Here is a 19,874-nt window from a genome sequence, read left to right as displayed (position 1 = left end):
GGTTTGAAGAGTAGATATATTATTGACAGAACCCGCTTGTGAATTAATGAGTAGGAAGTGAGCTTAAAAAATGGTCATTTCATGCATGCATATCCTCATATAAGATATTTTGCACCCCCGTGGGCAGTGGGCACACAGCCACACGTACACTAAACTGGAAGAATAGAAAGCGGAATTTTAGTATTGATGAAGTTGATGAGCGGGCGGGCAACAGCTGTACGGAAACAGTTCATAGTTAGACAAACAAATGGTAATTATATGTAATAAAATAAGATTTTCGTGTTGGTTGATCTGTTGATCTAGACTCTGTTATAAAAAATAATGATCTGAAACAAGACTTTGTTATAAAAAATAATCGACTACATTATAAAAATATCAGCTGTTATCATTTATGTTACATCCGCAGAGATACAGTACTTTCCAGAAATAACCTAAATTTACCTAACAAAAACCGCGGTTAATCTAAAGTTAGGCCGAGGTCGAACCGCGGTTAGACGGAGGTTAATTAAACATCGGCCTAACTCGGTCTGACAGACATTTCCTAAGATTTGATTTGGTTATTGTGTTGTCGTTCTCAGCTGTTCATAAAATTTCGTTCGGAAGCGAACGGCCACTGCGAAGGTATCAGTTTTGAGTTTTTCCTCGCGGTCGTCTGCGGTTTCTATCGGTCGACCGCAACCGAACAGCGACCGAACCGCAACCTAACCCCAACCGAACCGCAACCGCAGTGCTAGGTTATTTCTGGACAGTACTCAGCGCTTGCAGCAGGGGATTACATGTCAAGTATACACTGAATGAGTAGGCAAGGTATGACCTCGTTTTCCCTAGATTTTATCGAATAGTGTCCAAAAATTCCTCCCACACTGCCCTTTACTGGCACATGCATCATTACAACCTTATTGCCGATGCCTGATATATTGTTAGACTCTTCAGTCGGTTACTAAGTTGCATTTCCGGCATTCGAACAATTTTTTCCCGTTATATCGAGTTCCAAAAGCTTACGTAAAATCACAACACAATCGGCAGACTTCTGCCTAATAATAATGATTAATATAAGATGGAGAAAGAAAAAGATCGGCAAAAAGATTACAACCTATTTTTGTTTTACTTTAAATCTCTTCACAAGATTATATATTAGTCGAAATTTCTCAAATGTAAGGCCGAATTGGCAAAAATAAAGCATACTCATTTGTATTTTGAGTAGAAATTCTGCCTGTCATTATCTTGATTTCAGTTGTGGAATATATTTGTAGAAATTTGATGCAATAACGTGACTTACAGATATATAGATTATAGTAATATATACGTATTTATATACAGCAAATATATACTCTTCGGCTTCGTACCATGCCAATTTTTTTTGTCCGTTAAATAATGTTATATATATATAATTAAAATATAATTATTATAAACATGCAAGGCTGCAACTTAACGAAATGTCTGAGTCGAAGCCAAAGTATAGTATATGATGATTATAAGTACAGTCAAAGTATAATACATGATTTAGTTTTATCGCTGGAACGGCAGGAGTAACGATTAACGTCGTTTGTTGATGAGGAAGGTGTGCATAATTCGTTATTCAAGCAAGGTCGCGAGGTTTCGCAACAGTTGATACGAATTGAACAACTTTCGCACCCTTTATCTTCAATCTGCAATTGTAGAAAAGTAGAAAAACAAAGCTTGTAAGTTTACCGAGGAATTACATATCTGACAATTTGGTGAATATTCACAATAATGATGTCAGCCGAGGCACGTCTTATACACAACGGCTTGTATTCATTATTTATTCCCCTTGTTTTACAGTTATGAATGTTAGTAAAATGGATGATTCCGGCTTTAGCCTATATTTTAATCAAAATTAAAGCATGAAGAACGAAATCCAGCTTGAAGGAACACTTTAGCCTTAGTTAAGATGAGTGAGAATTCCAAATTTGGTTGTGAATTGTTGTAACTGAAATATGTATAACTCGTAATATGTCCGGATAAGAGCGCCGGAACAACGGGGGTAGAGTGCGCAGCTGCCTCTGCTTTCGAGGGCCAACGATGGCAGCCCACTGAGCCGAGCGTCTTTTGCTGGCATGTTTTTATGGCTTTGCTTTAAATGATTTGGTTTACAGCTGAAATTGTCGATTAAACCGGATGTATACGTCGATCGAAAATTCATCAGGGACTGCATGCACGTCACGGTGAACCCGATTTACCTTTTTCAAATATTGGATTCGAACTGCTGGCAGTTTGCGTTGCTTCGAGGAGTCTGGGTCCTAAATTAACTTTAGGTTCACCTTTCCCAGTTTCCTGGGCACACTTTACTTCCTATTTAGACTCTTTTTACCTATACCGTACCATTTATCTTCGTCACTCAAGCCCCTAGGCTAGGACTGATTGCCTCTCTCCCTAAGAGGCCCTGACCACAACTCGAAGGAATCATTCTTAACAAATGGATACTTAAATATGCGGAAAACTAAGTTCTTTCGATTTATTTTTATTGCGTTGGAATTCATCATTTCATATTTATTTGACGCATATTTTTAGCACTTTTATAAGGGTATGCATATGCATCCTTACTAAACAAATTATCTTAGACGTCAGTCACGCCTTACCAGTAACTCTGTGATATTTTCAAACTCAAAACGTGTGCAACCTTCTCTATATTGTACTGACGTTGGAGAACTCAATCCTTTAGTTGAAGAACAAAGTTGACAGGTGTCACCGCAAATTTGAAATGACAGACAAGCACAATTCAATATACAGTGTTCTAAACATTTCGAGATGGAGGATTCTGTAATGTTACTGTTGATAAATCCATATAAAATCTCGTTTTGATAGCTGTGAAGTTTTAGCTGAACACCAGGAGTAAACGTTATACAAGAGCAGTGTTGGAAAAACATTATTGCAATTAACGTCGTCAATCTGCAAAATAAAATAAGATATTTTCCTTTCGGCGTAGAGCAGGTAGCTAATATACACGGCCAAAAATTAAGCAGGTTGTCGCATCAGGAGTGAACAATGTTGCTCTGCACCCTGGGAACAGTATTGTTAACAATGTTGTTGAACCTTGTTGAATCATCAATGTTGTTACAATCACGATGCAATGTTGTTGTAGCAAGTTGCAATAACATTGATGATTCAACAAGCTTCAACAACATTGTTAACAATATTGTTCACAGGGTGCAGCACAACATTGTTCACTCCTGTTTTTAACAACTTGCATGAACATGATGATTTTTACGCGTGTACATCATGTATGCAAACCAAAATTATAACCGACATAAGATAGAAAGGTATATAGTTAATTGATTAATCAATTGACATACAGTACTGTGCAAAAGTTTTAGGCCCCCAGTCAAATTGTCACTTGTTAGTAAAATTCATGGTATTGCAAGACATGTAAGGTAGAAAGACTTGTAGTGGTCTTGCACTTGGTACAGTCACCATGAGAGACCATTATTGCGGCACAATGCCCACTCATTGACCTAACAAGCTTGTTTGTTACATCTGGATCAACAGCCTCACGTGATGCGAAAATGGTCTCTTTCATTCTTCCAGATGTCGACATGGTCTTCTATCTGACCTCTTCTTCATGCACTTATTCCCAGAGATATTCGAACAGGTTTAGGTCAGAATTCTTTCGTTGGGGCTTTTTTCTCTGTCACATGGTGCCCTATCTTGTTCAAAGATAAAGTCTCAACCGCAAAGCTCTCTCCACCTTTTAGAAAGTCTCAAAGATCGTAAATTTTCGACTAGATACGGAAAATGGTATGTTTGGCTTGTATCTAGAACTTTCCTAATAGATGAGATGGCTTTGTGGTGGAGATTATATCTTCCAGTAAGATGGGGGTACCATGTCATTCAGAAAAGAGCCTGAAAGAAAGTGATATTGACCAGCCCAGGGCTATAAGAGATTGCTGACGTAGACCTCATTGAACATTTTTGGGAATATATTTATAAGTGAGGAAGAGGTCAGATAGAAGCCCATCTCGACATCTGGAAGAATGAAAGACCATTTGAGACCATTTTCGCATCACGTGAGGCTGTTGATCCAGATGTAACAAACAAGCTTGTTAGGTCAATGAGTGGGCATTGTGCCGCAATAATGGTCTCTCATGGTGGCTGTACCAAGTGCAAGACCACTACAAGTCTCTCTACCAAACATGTCTTGCAATATCGTGAATTTTACTAACCAGTGACAATTTGACTGGGGGCCTAAAACTTTTGCACAGTACTGTAGGGCCTGGTAACTTCTCAGCTACATTGGGGCAGCTGTTACGTCAGAAGGATGCGTGACCACGCACTACTCTGGAAAGTTCTAGATTTGAGGCATCTGCATGTGCTCTAGTTTGTCACTTTCACGGCATCGTCAATCATCGTCCCCTCGACAAAATAAATCAACTCAAAGTTCAATTTTAATTGGATGCCTCCATCGTTAGCAAGGCTTTATAAAACTAGATGCGATGATTGGGGGAGGGGTGCATATTCATATATTCGTTTTGCCGGACGAATTTTCTCTGTATATACGTAGAGTTACTGGCACGTATTCATACGTTTTCAAAACAGAATACATAATTATCCAGCCCTCATTATGAACGCCCTATAGTTTCGGTCCTGATTGTAAGGTATTTTTTGTGGCAAGATATTGCAATAAGGATGATATTGGTCAGTTTACCTTTCTCAATTATGCAAGGATGAATGTTCGGCTGTATTCGTATATTTCAGTTCATGAGTTATTTCAAACAGCAGTGGAGACTGAATTAGTGAATATATGTAACGTCAGTGCAATGGTCTTTCCATGCAAGTAGTTTGGCAAAAAAGGTAGAACATACGTTGGCAATAATTCCATGCACCTGCTTCCTTTTTTGCATATAATGCATGAATCCACGCTGAGGCATATAGTAAGGGCTGCTTTCAACTTATGCGTTTTTTTACACGCGGAAAACTTTAAATGCTCCCAAATTTTTATTATAACGGATGCTTAATAAATACATATTCTTTCGATTTATTCGCTTAGCTTTTTCAAATATGGATGACATATATATAAGGATTTAGACTTTTGCGTGCGTGGAAAGCAGTCTAAACAAAAAAACGATTGACTACAATGTGCCGTTTTAAATCATCACTGTCACTGAAATGCACAGACGCAGGCCACGAATGCAAGGGCTGGGCGTTTTTCAATATACCAAAAAACTAAACGTGCATGATGCAGGACCTTGTAATCAACGTCAGACGTCCAAAGATATATAGATTATAGTTATTTCAAAAAAAACCTATACTAAAAATCCTGGCAAAGTAATTTCCAATTATTTATTGACCTCTTTTCGAATGAAGCATTTATGTGCGAAAACATTGACTATATAGCAATGATTGCCGGTTTGCTCTATTTGAACCAAATACATTTTGTCATTGTCTGCGATGTTGAGAAGTGCATGTGTCAGTGCCACACGTCTTTTCGCGGAGTCGCCCTCTTGTATTTAAAAAGTGTATCTAGCGTTCTTACTATATATATACTCATGCATGCACCAGAGCCATTGACAAAAATTCAACCGCCTGGTTTACTTTTTTCACAAACTGATTGACCGCCTAAATACCGTTCAAGTTTTTACTTCTACTTATAAATCTGGTTTATATAATTCGTGTTATACTAAATTTAATTGATTATTTTCACATTGCTCCACATTATTTTCTGTTATTAAAAACAGTTTTTACATTGTCTTGTCTCGTTTATTGACGTTTGGTATTAATGAATTATATACTTTATTATGAAATAAAAAATTATAGATTTCGTACCTTTGTCTCCGAAACATGACTACTTTTGTTGACCCTATATAAATGAAGGAGGCAACACTATAGTCTTTATAGTCCAAAGACTGGGCGCAAAATGCAAAAAAAAACTAGAGTTGGCGTTGTCCTGAGGCTTAGATAAAAAGTGTGACTATGACTACATGCTATTTGTTTTTTTATACCAACTCTGTTAATAATGGCCATATATGCCATTAGAAATTCACTTTAACAGGTCCGCATTGAATTTAAACATTAATGAAATTGAGCGAATTTCTTCTGCTGGTGGCCCTTAACCCCAATATTCAATAAAACTTGCATGTTAACAGTGAAAAGTTTCTCAACTATTCTCACGTGTTCCGTGTTTCCTGGTCGTGTATATATATATATATATATATATATATATATATATATATATATATATATATATATATATATATAAAAATATATATATATATATATATATAATATTATATAAGATATATAGATATATAATATATATTATATATATATAATATATATAATATATATATTAATATATATATATTATATTAATATATATATATATATATGTGATATGAATCATATGATACTTTTAAAGTGTGTGAACTTGTTGCAAAGCTATTTGGTCTTCATATATACGACTATACGTCGACAACTTGTTCAATGGCGGCAATCATACGGTGACAATTCGAATGCATAAACTGTTTAAGTCCCAATACCCCATGGCAATGGGGGCGTGTTAACAACGCGGGAATCCCGCGGCGGGATCCGGAAATCCCACTCCTGCATCGTACAGTACTCATTATAAAGCTGTCAAGGCCGTGTGCACGGCCGTCAAGGAAAATTGATAAGGAATTGCACAATAGGGAACAGCGCATCAATCGTCGAGCCAATCGAGCGGGTTTTTGAAGTTTTTCAATTTTTGTTTGTTTGGAGATTCAGACGTGTACTCATATTATCATGGCTCATTTTATCGTAAAATATACTCATATTATCGAAAAACTTGTCAAAAAAAATGTCAAATTTTTTCGCGTACACACGAGCAAATAAAACTTGACAAGGAAAACTTGTCAACGAAATCTTGTTCGCCATACACACCAACAAGTGAACTGGTCAAGAAAACTTGCCAAGGAAAACTTGCCCGTCTAGCTGTACGCCAAACTCGTACCCAGGGTCTTTACTAATAACACCAACCTCGTTTATAGGACGGCTACAAGACCTTGGGTCCTATGCAATAATCGCAGACTATTTGAAGAGTTTATTAACCTCTATTTCAGCTACCGTCATTGCGTTCATGCATGCTGACGCGCTAATTTTTGCTAAAGTTGAGTATTTTTTGCTAAATTAGAGCACAGGCACACCGGTCAATGCGGGCACCGCGTACTATCTTATGTGACCAGAGTTGCGAAACTGAGACGTAAAAATGTTGCTGACCTTTTGTGAAGCACTAAAATACGAATGAACCATACCTACGACCATACACAAATATCTGAAACGAACGATGGCTACATAAAAGCAGCGCACAATTTTGTAGTACATGCTTTGAATCCACACTTTTAACATGTTGCGTTAAGTTTGACTCCAGTCACATTCTAACGCAACTGCTCAAATATAAATAATATTACTACAACTCGCAACATACGAAAACCATATTGCATGATATCAGATAGGACAAAATGTTGCGATTGTTTGACCAAGGTTAAATTCTGTGTCGCCAAACACGTATCTAAACTGTAGGGCATCGACGAACCAGACAGTGGTTTGATAGATCATTACAACTAACCACATTTGTCAGTTTGTAATAGAGAAATACAAAATCCACTTTCGGCTGACATATTGGACTGATTGTGATATTCTTTTGAACTACGGACGGAGGCACAGTTTATATCTTTAAACTGAGACAGAGGTTTTAACTTTCTATTGTTCTGTTCGTGGACCATGAAAAGAGCTGGCGGCTTGCAGGGGGTCACGCAGAAACGAGTTGCGTGAAAACGAGTCAGGCTGCTTTACTTTCTCGTTTTCATGCAACTCGCAACAAGTCCTACAAGTAAAGTTGCTAAAATATAGTAAAAGATGTCGGTATTTTCTGAATGGAGTTTTAGTTAACATTACATCTTTTAAATTAATCTCACAAGAAATTTAACACAACTCTAACAAGTTAAGGCTGTTTATAACGTCAAATTGCATGCATCATTTTGCAAGTTTATTAGTTACTGGCTTACTGCTTGTGTATTTTCTCCATTAGGAGTTATGTTCTTCTACAGAGTGTATAATCGCTCTATAAGAGCAAACGTTGGGTATTTTTGAAAAATATGACAAATTTTGCCTAAATCACACTAACTCATGGCTGTAACTAGAACAATAATTTCTTTTTTGGGGGGGTGTTTATTCATATATTCAGTTCTGACAGACGGAATTTCTTTTGTAAGTGCATTAGCTTACAATAGAAATCCATCGGGCAGAACTGAATATATGAATATTCACCCCCCCAACTACCGTTCTAATATAAAAAAGTATTGTGTACACTCTGGTATTTAAACTATTTTTAGACTACACACACTTGGTTTCCTCCACTGATTACCTGACAAAATAAACCTATTAGGGTTTATCGCCTTATCCGTGATAAATCGCAATCATCCACTCACGATAAAGCAGAGAGAATTCTACAGGGTGTCCCAAAAAAAACGAAAACCATTGAAATCACTCATTGTTAAAATTTGAACGGCGTGTTAACGAATTTCAGCCCGTGGGGATTCAATGCAACTTATAAAATGCTAAATGCTCTGTGTTGCTAGAGAAAGGGGACATGTCGAAGGTCATGGTCCTTGAGATGCACATCTAAATAATGTTATCCATATTTGTAAATTGTAAATATTGTTAATAAATATCATTTTTGCGAACAAGCAAATTTTACTGCATCATATGCATGCGTAAAAATGAGTATATGGTAAACATTTATACACCTGTGGGTCCCAACAGAGTGCTTAGGCATTCAAACTCTAACAATCGCATTGTTATGGGTGATTTCAATAGTTTTCGTTTTTTTTGGGACACCCTGTAGTTAATTTACAGGTAGATCACAGGGTTGGTAGATTTTATGAATAAATAAGCCAAATATATTAACATAACATTTGTTTTCTTTGTTTAAAACAAAGGAATCAAAGGGCCGCCAATAACAATGTTTGGCTTATTTATTCAGTAACTTACCAACCCTGGTAGATCAGGCGTGAATTGAGCTGTTAACGGACGTTAACGTTTCATAACTCTTTTCATTACTCCAATAAAGAAAGATAAGATTCTTCATGACCAACAACAGACTGTCATAGCATATGTACATATTTACTCTATTTTACCGCACACTAAGGCCAGGTAACCAATAAACAACAACCTAGGATTAGGGAGTTGGCGGATTACTGGGCGTCCTTTTTCGTTCAGAATCTCCTTCTTTTTTACTAGTAACCATTTCAGGAACCGTCGCCCCTTTAGTCAACTTAATATCGCACACTCCAGTCTCAATATTATACGTCAGATCGAGGAGAAAGTCATCTTCGTCTTCAAAATTCTGAACCATTTCCTCAGTAACTTCATTCAATCGCCTGAAAGATACAACTTCCATTTTAGATGTAGAATATATCACATTTTTCTCTATAGATTGCACAACACACCGCAGGAACATCAACAACCCAATCACATCAAAGAAAAATCCCAAAGAAAGTCAACTTAAAACTAGGCAGTAGAGAAAAATGGATAATTATGCGATACATAAAGATTATATACTTTTTTGACCTAGATAATATTAATAAACGAATTCAAGCTTTCTCTTAAACCGTGCACTTTATCGCAAGTACTAATGCAGTACAAACGAAGTCGAATTTTACGTCACTTTCTTTGCACCATCTTCGTTTCAATGACTGGGTAATTGATTATTTGATTAAAACTATGTGAGAAGAAAAAATTACTCCAAAAGCGTAATTTTCCAAAGTTTATTCCAATGGAAATTTTTGTGCCCATAAGTCTTATGGACATAACACAATCAAGCTCTGCGAATCAGGGACTATATATACAAGTCATCTAACCCAAGATTTCCAAAGATATTGCTTATGCTAAAACAACAATCATGTATCTGGCCAATTCTTTGATAATTTACAAATGCATTCAAGATGAAAACTATCGCCTATTCTATTGCACGGAAACAACAAAATAATTTTGGGGGTGAACACTTTCACAACCCTATATCGCCAAGTAGCACCGCTAATAAGACAAGAATTGTATATTGCTCAAAATACCTCAATTGTTGTAATAGCGCAAGAACAGGTGGAAATTTGAGGATTAGATTAAAGAATTAGTAAGCACCCACTCCTGAACATCAAAAGCGACAATTCTGCATTACAGACACACATGCAGTATTTGGACGTACAACTACACGCATAACAAATAAATATCATATCGTGCATGTATAAGGTGACCAAAACCTTTACATTGAGATCCTGATCGCGTTGGTTGTACATAAACCTGATTGTTCTTGAGTTAGTTATCCTAAAAAACAGTTGGCATGCAAGGCAAATCATATCAATTTAGTACATGTACATAAAGAAAACTACATTTACTGCCGAAATACGAATTCTCAGGAAACGTTTCTCATCAAAACGAAACATGTGCCGACGCCCAATGAGTCATGTATCGTCAACCAAGAATGACATGCCAATTATATACGTGGCATGAAAGTTAGATATCAATTTAGTCGACCTTACAATTTTGTGCTAGGGATATACCCAACTAGCTATATCCTGACAGTGCACAAGCATGGATTTTCCACCTCATTTTTTTTTGTAAATCGACAGTGGCTAATGTCAGGATTCATTTTTGTTTCAAGGTGGACAGGAAACCATCAACTCTACCTTCTTTGATGGCCCCACTTGATACATCACCCCAACATTTGAGAGGGGAATAGCTAGCCATGTCACAAGTGCCACATGGTTCTATTTCAGAATAATACTAAAACCCGATATTACATTCTAAAATTGAAAACAAATCAGTCACAATGAGTCAATGACAAGAATATGCGGAGGGCCAGTTTTCTGATTTAGGTCCATTCCAGTCTCCAGTTTGTGAAGCAATCAACATTTGACTTTCCGAATGCGATTTTCCCGTAAGCGCGCGAAAATTTTACATATATATTAAAAAGCAACAGTAATTTTCCTAAGTTAAGCCAATTTCGGTAAAAGCTTTTAATGGAATGGTCAGCAAATTCCGAGACATAAAATTCTCAAAAGTAGAGGATAGTAAGGATATTGTTTCACTTGCTTAAATTAAAAAATTGCTTCAATATTTCAGTTATATTAAGAAGTTACATAAAGAAGTAACGGAGACGAGTGCCTTTAAAATATTTTAGAAACTACGAGTATAAAACGCTGATTTGCTTAATTAAAAAGACTACAGACTACTTAAATTTTCATTTAATTTAAGGCTGCCAAAGCGTGTATTTTCTTGTACAATATTGTGCAGAACAGTAGAAACTTTTAAGTTTGGACATAGATGAGTATTGCCATCTTAATATTAAATGTTACGTTAAAAGATATTAAAGGGGAGGGTTACAGCATCCGCACATCAGTTCTGCTCCTGAAATTAGATGGGCTACTTGATTTATAATTGCTTAAATTTCATGCTCCTAATTTTCTTCTTTGGATCAACTCTAGCTTATATTTGAAGCATAGTAAACCAAAATGGTGTTAAATATTAAGACAGTATATGATTTTTAAGAATACAGCAGTTCAAGTGTTTATATTACGGGCTGTAAGCAGCCATATTATTAAAACAAATATTAAAATGTTATAAAAAACAATATGATAGTTTAGTATGAAGAGTTGTATTCTAATCATATCTAAAACTGAACACACTGCAGTATACTGAGATATTTCTAGCAAAATCTTAAAAATTTTTGGTAATCAATATTATAATGATGTACTGTTGGCCACATCTTCCCCCACATTATGAATAATATATTACATACAGCAGGAGTATATGAATAACTAAAATGTTTATGTCCCCAATTACATGAGGTGATGCTAATGAATGATGAACACTATGATGAATTGAACCTTGACATAAATTAAACTTTTAATTTATATATGGAAATAATGGAAGCAAAAATAGTACATGGGACCCTTCTGTAATGAGACTGTTACAAATCAGATAGCAAAATTTCAGAAATCAAAATAACATTTTCAGCTAATCAAGAAATAATTTTGCCTGTAGACTAACATTCATCCAGAATTTTTTAATTTGGTTGAATAAAATATTTCTTGCAATGTTCTCTGTTTCTTGCACTGTTTCTTGTGTTATATAAAAGTGCTCAAATCTAGTATATTTTAGCACATGGCTGTGTATGTGAAACCAATTTGAAACAATTGCTAGTTACTTGGTTTGAGTTTATGCCTATTAACATCTACCCTAATGTCATATTCTACTCTGAATTAAAGGATAAAGTGTTAAAGGATGAATACTTTTAAAAAACAAAATCATGGACTTCTCTAGAGAAATCCTTAATCTGTTAATCTGGCAGTATTAAACATGGTTGCCATTTTTCATCATATCTGAAAGCAGCAAGATTTAAATCATCAATGATTTACCCCTTGTGATAGATTCTAATCTCTCTGTCACACAAGTGTGGTTGTTGTCTGGTTTGCCAAATGTGAAACCCATTTGTTGGTAAGAGTAAAATGCTACCTAGATACCGCATAGATTTGGCAGTGCTTGAAAAACCCAGTACCGAGTGCACACCCAACTTAAAATATTAGCCTATAATTTGGCACACCCTGCAAGTGTTTTCATCTTTCTGAAAATTTATAATTCCAGAAATTAGAGGGTTTTCAAAGTCAGGGTAAACAACTGCAAACACACAATTCAACACAGAAATATATGTTCATAAACTATGGTTCATTCACAAGGACCAGATTAATTCAGGACTGTGGTTGTATTCATCTGGTTCACTTGTGTGAACACATAGAATTATGTGAGAAGAATAAATCACTGTTTTCACCATGTAAACATATGAACCTGACGAATTTGAGCTTGTAACAAATTCAACTGTCCTATGTGAACATACCAGGATAAAAACATAATGAAGTCAAACCAGTTTGTACTTCCTGGTAAAAAAATAATGGCAATGATCCAAGATGTTTAAATCCTTTTATATGAAAAAAATTGTGCTATGTGTCGAACCAGAATAAATGAATTCACCAATATTTTTAGATTTGGGTAATTCGTCGGTTTATAGAAAATTTATAAGAAAATTTATAAGAAAAAGTTGTGACAGCTGCATGTGAATGAAGGAAATGCGACATATTTTCAAATATTGTAAATATAAAATGCTGGGCCAATATTTTGCTTCTTGTGTAAGAAGATCTTTGTCCATCAAATCTGTTTAAAAATCCTAAATATTAAATGCTCAAATTCTTTATGATTAAAATCGTATATAATGGAGTGTTATAACACACATTTTCATAGCGAACCGTCGAATCCAAAATTGGGATATACCCTTGAAAATATGTGACAGGCTCGTGATATACAAGCAGGTCTAGTTGTCAATGACACAGCACCTCACTCGAACTAGTTTCAACAGCGCAAAACTAGTTTGGGTGAGTATATCTAAACCCAGCGTTATTTTCGCAGTTTAAAAGCTCGAAATTATCACCAGAAATTTATAGCTTAGCTTAGTCTTAGCTCACCTCTCACGTTTGCGTTTCTGAATACAATCAGAATTCGAAGACATCAATGTGAAACTAGTCACACAACTTGGCGCAAAGCTATATTTATCACCAAGAGCTCGTTTCAGTTCTTCCACTGTCTTTTGATTAAGTCTGATAGCATTATATACTTTCTCTGTCCTTCGCTTTACATAAATTGTAAGTGCAGCTGGGCCATGTCTGCAACCACGCGCCTTTTTTGCACGCGGAACTAAATCCAGTTCGTCCAAAGCATTTACTGCTTTACGAAATGCATCGAGTAACGTTCCCCTTCTTGACCGACACTTCGGGTTTTCTATGGCTTCTTTCGATCGTCTCCGAGCACATTTTGGACACGAAACTCCGCGTTTACATGGAGGATATGTTGACATATTTTTGAAATTATTTAAAACCTTTTCAGACGGACAGACCGTGTTAAAAACCATATCCAGTTTTCGGCAGCTCCAAAACCCTCTCAAGGCAATATATGGTTGCAATAACTAGAATACGACAATAGCGTTCAAGACAATGCGATTGCCTTCAAATTTATTCAAGCTTTTCACTTCTTGTGTAAGCGAGTTCGACCGTGTTCATACAAGTGAACGGGTTTCACAGTGAAATTACAAAACTTGTCACTTTTTCTGAGTACTTTACTTCGTCGTGCTTCGTAGCAGGAATACTTGCTTTGACTATAAAAGATAACTCTTCCGCACAGTCAATACAAAATTGCAAATACGAAAAGACAGCTGGTAAAAAACAATTACTTTCGTTTTAAAAACAGCTTCAGCATTCAATAATAATACTTTAACTTTAGCTTTTTATTGACAACTGGTTTCAGTCAACCGCGTGGAAATTATAGGGGAAAATACAAGGCGGAAGTGCTCAGTTTTACTACCACCTAGGTACCCCGGGTTAGTGGGCTAAATTCTAATAATCATAATATCGTCGCTATCGACTGCTGTTTAAACCTGCATGTCTCTCTATATTAGTAGAGAAAAAAAATTAAAAATGAAAGTTCTGTAAAAATTGTTTCTATTTTAAAATTACCTTGCCTAATTTCAGAATAAATTTATCCCCACTACGATAGACACAGGAAATTGTCGCGAGTAAGATCACGTGAAATATTCGTGGACACAAGGAATGTGACAAAATCGCAGAAATACAAGACTGACCAGTAGGAAAACGAGTTTAGCTAAGACATGATGTCGCCAGATGTCGCAGTATATATTACATTATATATAATCTCGTATATAATAGTGCTCAATTTTAATATATAGATAACCAAAGCTTATATCGTAGTAATAATATATAACATAAATAACATATTACATTTTGCTAGGCAAAGAACAAGTCTGTACGGGTTTATTTTGCCAATGGTGACAAAACTGAGAATCCAAGAAGAGAACTTATATATCGCTACTCAACAACATTATCGCCATCTGCAATTTTATGCAATATCACTACTCGGGTGCAATATCATTACTTATATGATAATTTTATGGTAGTATTAAAATAAAAATATTTTACAAAAAAACCTCGGTACGGCCCTATGCCTATGCCTATGCCTATGCCTATGCCTATGCAATGGCGAGGCCAATGGCTATGCCTATTGCCTATGAAATATGGAGCTGCTACTGGCTACAGGTGGGCTACAGACTACTTACTGTGTCTAGCTGTTAGCACTAACCTAGGTTTGAAGTTTGCTCAACAACCGGCCGCTGAAAGGCTGAAAGCGATTCTACTTTTTCGCGATGAATTTTTTTGCAGACCAATCACATAAGCAGCGTATTTTAGCCGGAGATTTTCAGTTGTCGCCGCTTCACGTCGTTGCGAAATAAAATCGATTAGTAGAGCCGAATTTTCAGGAAGTACAATACAAGTTAATAAAGCTAAATAATTTCTAATTTCTTCGTGTTAATACAGACTGTTTTTACCTGACAAAGGATTCTGGAACTATTCTTTATATTTGTCGAGCACATTTATACTTCTGGGGCCGGTTGTTCGAAAGGCACGGTGGATAAGCCAAAGTTTAAAAATACTCTATACATACATCTTGGGTATGGCTGAAGTTGCATCTTTAAAAATTAAACTATTTACATCGAAATATTTTAGCTCAGTTGTTCAATAAATCGATAGTTTTGTTTCTATTTTTAACTCGACTCCTGCCCGTACTGAGTTCAACCACAGTGGTTTAACCCCGAAACTAAAAATAGACACCCTGAAATGCGACTTTTATGACACCCCCTCGTCTTGACTTGAGAGGCTAGAAATCGATTTTTCTCGACATCAACGTACTTAAATAGGTGACAAAGTAACTGACACAATTAACAATTATCTAACTGGTTAGATACACTAAACGGCAGTTTCGCCTATTCCCTCCATACATTACTTGCTATATGGCCTATGCTCTTATATACGATGTTAACGATCTAGCTACGTATGATGGAATTTGAGCCATCCAGTTTGCCTTGATTGATATTACGAATTCTTTCATAATATCTGGCCGAAAAATTTAGATAGATCTATATCTCTTCAATTCACGCCAAAAACTCTTATTGGTCGGATAATTTGACACAAGTAATTTGCCTATTAGCACGAAACTTACAATATACATTCCGCTAATAAAGACGCGGGCGGGTGGTGTTTAAAGAGTGGTGTACTGGTGTTACCAATCAACTCTTTTATCACTCGAGGCTGTTCGTTCTTTCATGCAACTACCGCACTGATTATACGATATGCTTCGTCGCCTGTTCTCAATTCAATATTGTCAGTGTTTACAATTATATTTAAATTAGGATATTTCATTCAACTAGGTGTCATTCAATATTAGTAATCCTACGGTGAACTGATCAATAGCGGAGTTAATTGTGGACAAGGATCAGTTGATGTAAACAAAAAGACGACCTTAGACCAGGTTTAGAGAGACATACCTAAGAAACATGGCAATTCGAAGCCGTTGGATTTTTCAAAGACCTCGAACTCGTACAATGCTCTTCTTCTCTTCTGTGCTAGCTCTTCTTAGCCTCGTAGTTATTTTGTACCCTATGTCTATGAAAACTACTGTCGACGAAAGAACTTTTGAAACACAGTCAGTGGTCTTCAAGGGACGGCGAAGGGAGTACTACATATTAAATCGAAATTTTTTCGATTTTCTTTCACGAACTAGTATGGAGTGCTTGATTCAAGTCGAACCGGCCGACGAGCTGAGCGAGGAAGCGATTGTTAGGACGAAATTGATCGATAATGGCTCATCACAAGACGACGAACAATCGGTTGAGATAGATACAGTTAAAGCAGACGTGACAAATATTCCTACGTCTACAAATACCGAAGACTCCTCAGACAAATACATCTTAGTCTATCGTCACTTTGAACAGCTAAGCAAGACGACAGAAAACCTAATTCAACTCGCAGCAGTTGCGAAACGTTGGGGAAGGAATGTGGTACTGCCTTACGTCAAAAATTCACGGTTTTTCTTAGGGCCAGAGTTTCATACCTATCCGTTGGATATTTACTTTAATGTTACTAGCATAAACATCTTACTCCACGCAAACGGTTATTCGCCACTTGTTCGACTAAAGACTTTTAACCAAAAGTGCAATTACGCGAAATTCGGTATAAAGACAACTTTGATACATTTTCTCTACGATGACATACATCGCGGTAACACAAAGTTATGGTTTGGTCTGAATGACCGGGAACTTCGTGAAATTGTTGAAAATAGTTTATCTAGCGGTTGGACCGAGTGCGATTTTATGAAAAGACACCTAGGTGTTTCAAAGTCAATCAACGGGATACAAATCGGCAGGCAATTGTGTGTGAACCCTGAAGTCGTGAGAACAGAACAGGCGTTTAAGGAAACGATTTTACAAGAGGACAAATGTACTATATTTATGGAATGGCGAGGTTTTGGTAAGCAAAGGATTCATTTTCATCCAGTCATGTTGCCGTTTTTCAATCCAGCCGAATTAAAACATCGTATATCACCGAGTGATCTAATTGACCAAGAGGTCACCACGTTTCTGCAATCTAAACTATCTTCAAAGTACATTTCTGTTCATTTGCGAACTGAGAGTTTATTCGTGGCAAATTTGTACAAAAAGTTGCAATCCTGTATAGATCATGTTGTGCATTTACTTAGTATTTTACGATCGCTACGTGGGGTCGACACGGTATTCTTAGCGACAGACTTGACTGATTTTGGCTCTGATCTCTTTGAACGAAAAAAGTTCTATATCACAAATGAAACTGGAGAGCATTTGATGCGACGGCAGGATATCGCAGCTATACATACACACCTTGCGCATCGTATGAACGCCGTAACGTACACACCAACACGCAAACCTTTCTCAAAAGACAAAGGATTAGTTTCATTAGTTGAAATGAATATTTTAAAACGAGGGATTGATATCATTACGTTAGGGTCAGGGACATTTCATTCCTGGATGGTAAGTGTCTTCAGACAACGCCAGAGCGAAATTGAACGTCGAGGCTACACAATTTCTGAGGTATGCCGCAACGCCATAGGTGCACCCTTGAGATAATCATATGCGGCAAGCCTTCACCGGGCAACTGTCATTTATAATTGTTATGCTGAATGAATCGAACGAGAAAGCGGAGAAACAAAAAGAGTTCAAGTGAAAACCTTCCTCAAAATGACGTTACGTACGTCACTGAGTCAAGTGGCAACCAGCATAAAGAAATATTTGGTTTTTCAGTACATGCATGTGATCAATTAAAGTGTTCAACTTTGAACCTTCCTCGGCAAACCTCATTCAAAGCAAACCTTACTCACGGGTGGTACCCGCAGCTTTTTTGCAACTCTGCGAGAAAGCGCACACAATTGAAGGACATGTCGTACCATTTTCATTTTTCAACAACACTAGACATTTATGCTTACCCCCAACTAGCCTAGACAACAATCTCGTAGCTCTTGTCGTCTATTAATTCCTTTTATCTTTAGACATTAACCTCGTTGGGTGGACATTTAAGCCTTAATTAAATTCGTCAGCTTGATGTAAACTAACCTGCGCTATGAATGGCAGAAACTATAGAGGAGGCCTTTCCCAATATGAAATTATTGTGTATTATCATTATCATACCCCCATTAATTTATTCATTACTTTACCATATGAAATTCGCCACCTTTATATCTAGAGACGTACTAATCGATGTATAAATTGTACAGTTGCATAATATATAATATATTTCACACAATCTTGAGCTTTGGGCTTGGATTATTCAAGACAAACGAGAAATATGAAGTGCTCGTACACAATGACTGCAGCAGGGGGCTTAACCCCCCCGTTAATTTTCCTGTTTTAAAAATGTTCTGCCTGTAACAGTTTGAAAAAACATTTTCAATTACAACTGGTGAATTTGGTGCATATCTACGCCCCTGCCGATTTAAGATGGCATATTTCTTCGAACGGGTTCTACCTTAGTTCTATAGGAAACCCCTTCCACGGCATCCTCAATTCAAATATTGCTTCGTGATTCATGATTCACCCGAAGAAATCTCTCTGTTGAAACTTTTTAAATTTTTTTAAGGTTGTGGGAGGTGACGGCAGAGCGGCGACAACTTATCTATAGGTATAATTAGTCGATTATGAAAAAAAAGCTGTTCAATATTAATTGTTGTGATAGTAATGCACCCATTTGGGGATATTGATGCTCGTAGCCTCGTACCCACCAGAAAACTGTATTACTGTAAAATGAAAAACATTTCACAGTATACACGGACTATTTCATAAAAGGAATTTGGTTTCTCCCTTTTCCAGACAGTACGAATATCGAATTTCCCAGTCAACGACTCAACAATGATATTGAGCATGAACTGAAACACTGATTTCAATTCGTTCTTTGTTCGAAAAAAGGAAACAGATGCCGGTTGCTATATCATCTATTATATCCGTTTTACACCCTCACGCCATCACGAAGATATTTCACGCATACATATATGGGTAATAAACAAACTCTGTTTTCGCCCCCAGTCCCGAACGCGGTCAATTCTCTTGTCATGTGAGCTATTCCTACGACTGTAAAATTGAACAAGTTCTGTCCCATTTGCCATATAGTGATGTTGATTTGATGAATACGATTGAATATTGTGTTATAAATAACCGAGTCAGATCAGTGACTTTCATTTAGTGAAATCGTGGTGAAATTCAGTGTTAAACGGCTCATCATATATCACTGAGCCTACATGCACTATTGCATGACCGACAAATTGCTTGTTTCCAAACACGCGCCAAAAAAAATGTGAATAACGAGTAGTGACCGCGGTTTTCAAATTGAAAATAATTGCGAAGTGAGTTATGTTTTGACGATGTCTCAGAAGGAGTCCATTTCCCTGTCAGCATGTGATATTAAATT

General features: G+C 36.6%; 2 protein-coding genes across 6 annotated transcripts; one reads left to right on the top strand and one right to left on the bottom strand.

Moving 5' to 3' along the window:
- Window positions 1-8,913: 8,913 nt before the first annotated feature.
- Window positions 8,914-14,340, bottom strand: LOC114524744. Of its 5 annotated transcripts, none has more exons than XM_028545912.1 (3): window positions 13,503-14,340; window positions 10,248-10,311; window positions 9,267-9,371 (listed from the first exon to the last, which is right to left on the bottom strand). In XM_028545912.1, exons 1-3 carry the CDS (start codon window positions 13,943-13,945, stop codon window positions 9,360-9,362), a joined length of 519 nt encoding a protein of 172 aa, XP_028401713.1. In that variant the 5' UTR covers window positions 13,946-14,340; the 3' UTR covers window positions 9,267-9,359. The 5 variants fall into 5 exon arrangements, 3 of the variants coding, with proteins under 3 accessions (XP_028401712.1, XP_028401713.1, XP_028401714.1); XM_028545913.1 differs by having other exon boundaries at window positions 10,254-10,311; XR_003687117.1 differs by lacking the exon at window positions 13,503-14,340 and adding an exon at window positions 10,674-13,496 and having other exon boundaries at window positions 9,337-9,371; window positions 10,254-10,311.
- A 1,973-nt stretch (window positions 14,341-16,313) lies between these two features.
- LOC114524743 lies at window positions 16,314-18,196 on the top strand. Its single transcript, XM_028545910.1, has one exon. It carries the CDS (start codon window positions 16,439-16,441, stop codon window positions 18,041-18,043), a length of 1,605 nt encoding a protein of 534 aa, XP_028401711.1. The 5' UTR covers window positions 16,314-16,438; the 3' UTR covers window positions 18,044-18,196.
- Window positions 18,197-19,874: the final 1,678 nt, after the last annotated feature.

The sequence above is a fragment of the Dendronephthya gigantea genome, unplaced genomic scaffold, assembly GCF_004324835.1.
Source record: "Dendronephthya gigantea isolate DGI-Jeju-01 unplaced genomic scaffold, DenGig_1.0 000032F, whole genome shotgun sequence".
In the NCBI taxonomy this organism is placed as follows: Eukaryota; Metazoa; Cnidaria; class Anthozoa; order Malacalcyonacea; family Nephtheidae; genus Dendronephthya; species Dendronephthya gigantea.
Note: the sequence above shows the minus strand (reverse complement) of the source record. Positions and strands in the feature narration are given on the sequence as shown.

Excerpts from the sequence above, each read along its gene's own strand:
- LOC114524744 (XM_028545911.1), bottom strand. The coding sequence starts at position 13,945 with ATGGTTTTTAACACGGTCTGTCCGTCTGAAAAGGTTTTAAATAATTTC. Across the intron at positions 9,372-13,502 it reads CAGAAACGCAAACGTGAGAG|GCGATTGAATGAAGTTACTG; the intron begins GTGAGCTAAGAC and ends TGTATCTTTCAG.
- LOC114524743 (XM_028545910.1), top strand. The coding sequence starts at position 16,439 with ATGGCAATTCGAAGCCGTTGGATTTTTCAAAGACCTCGAACTCGTACA.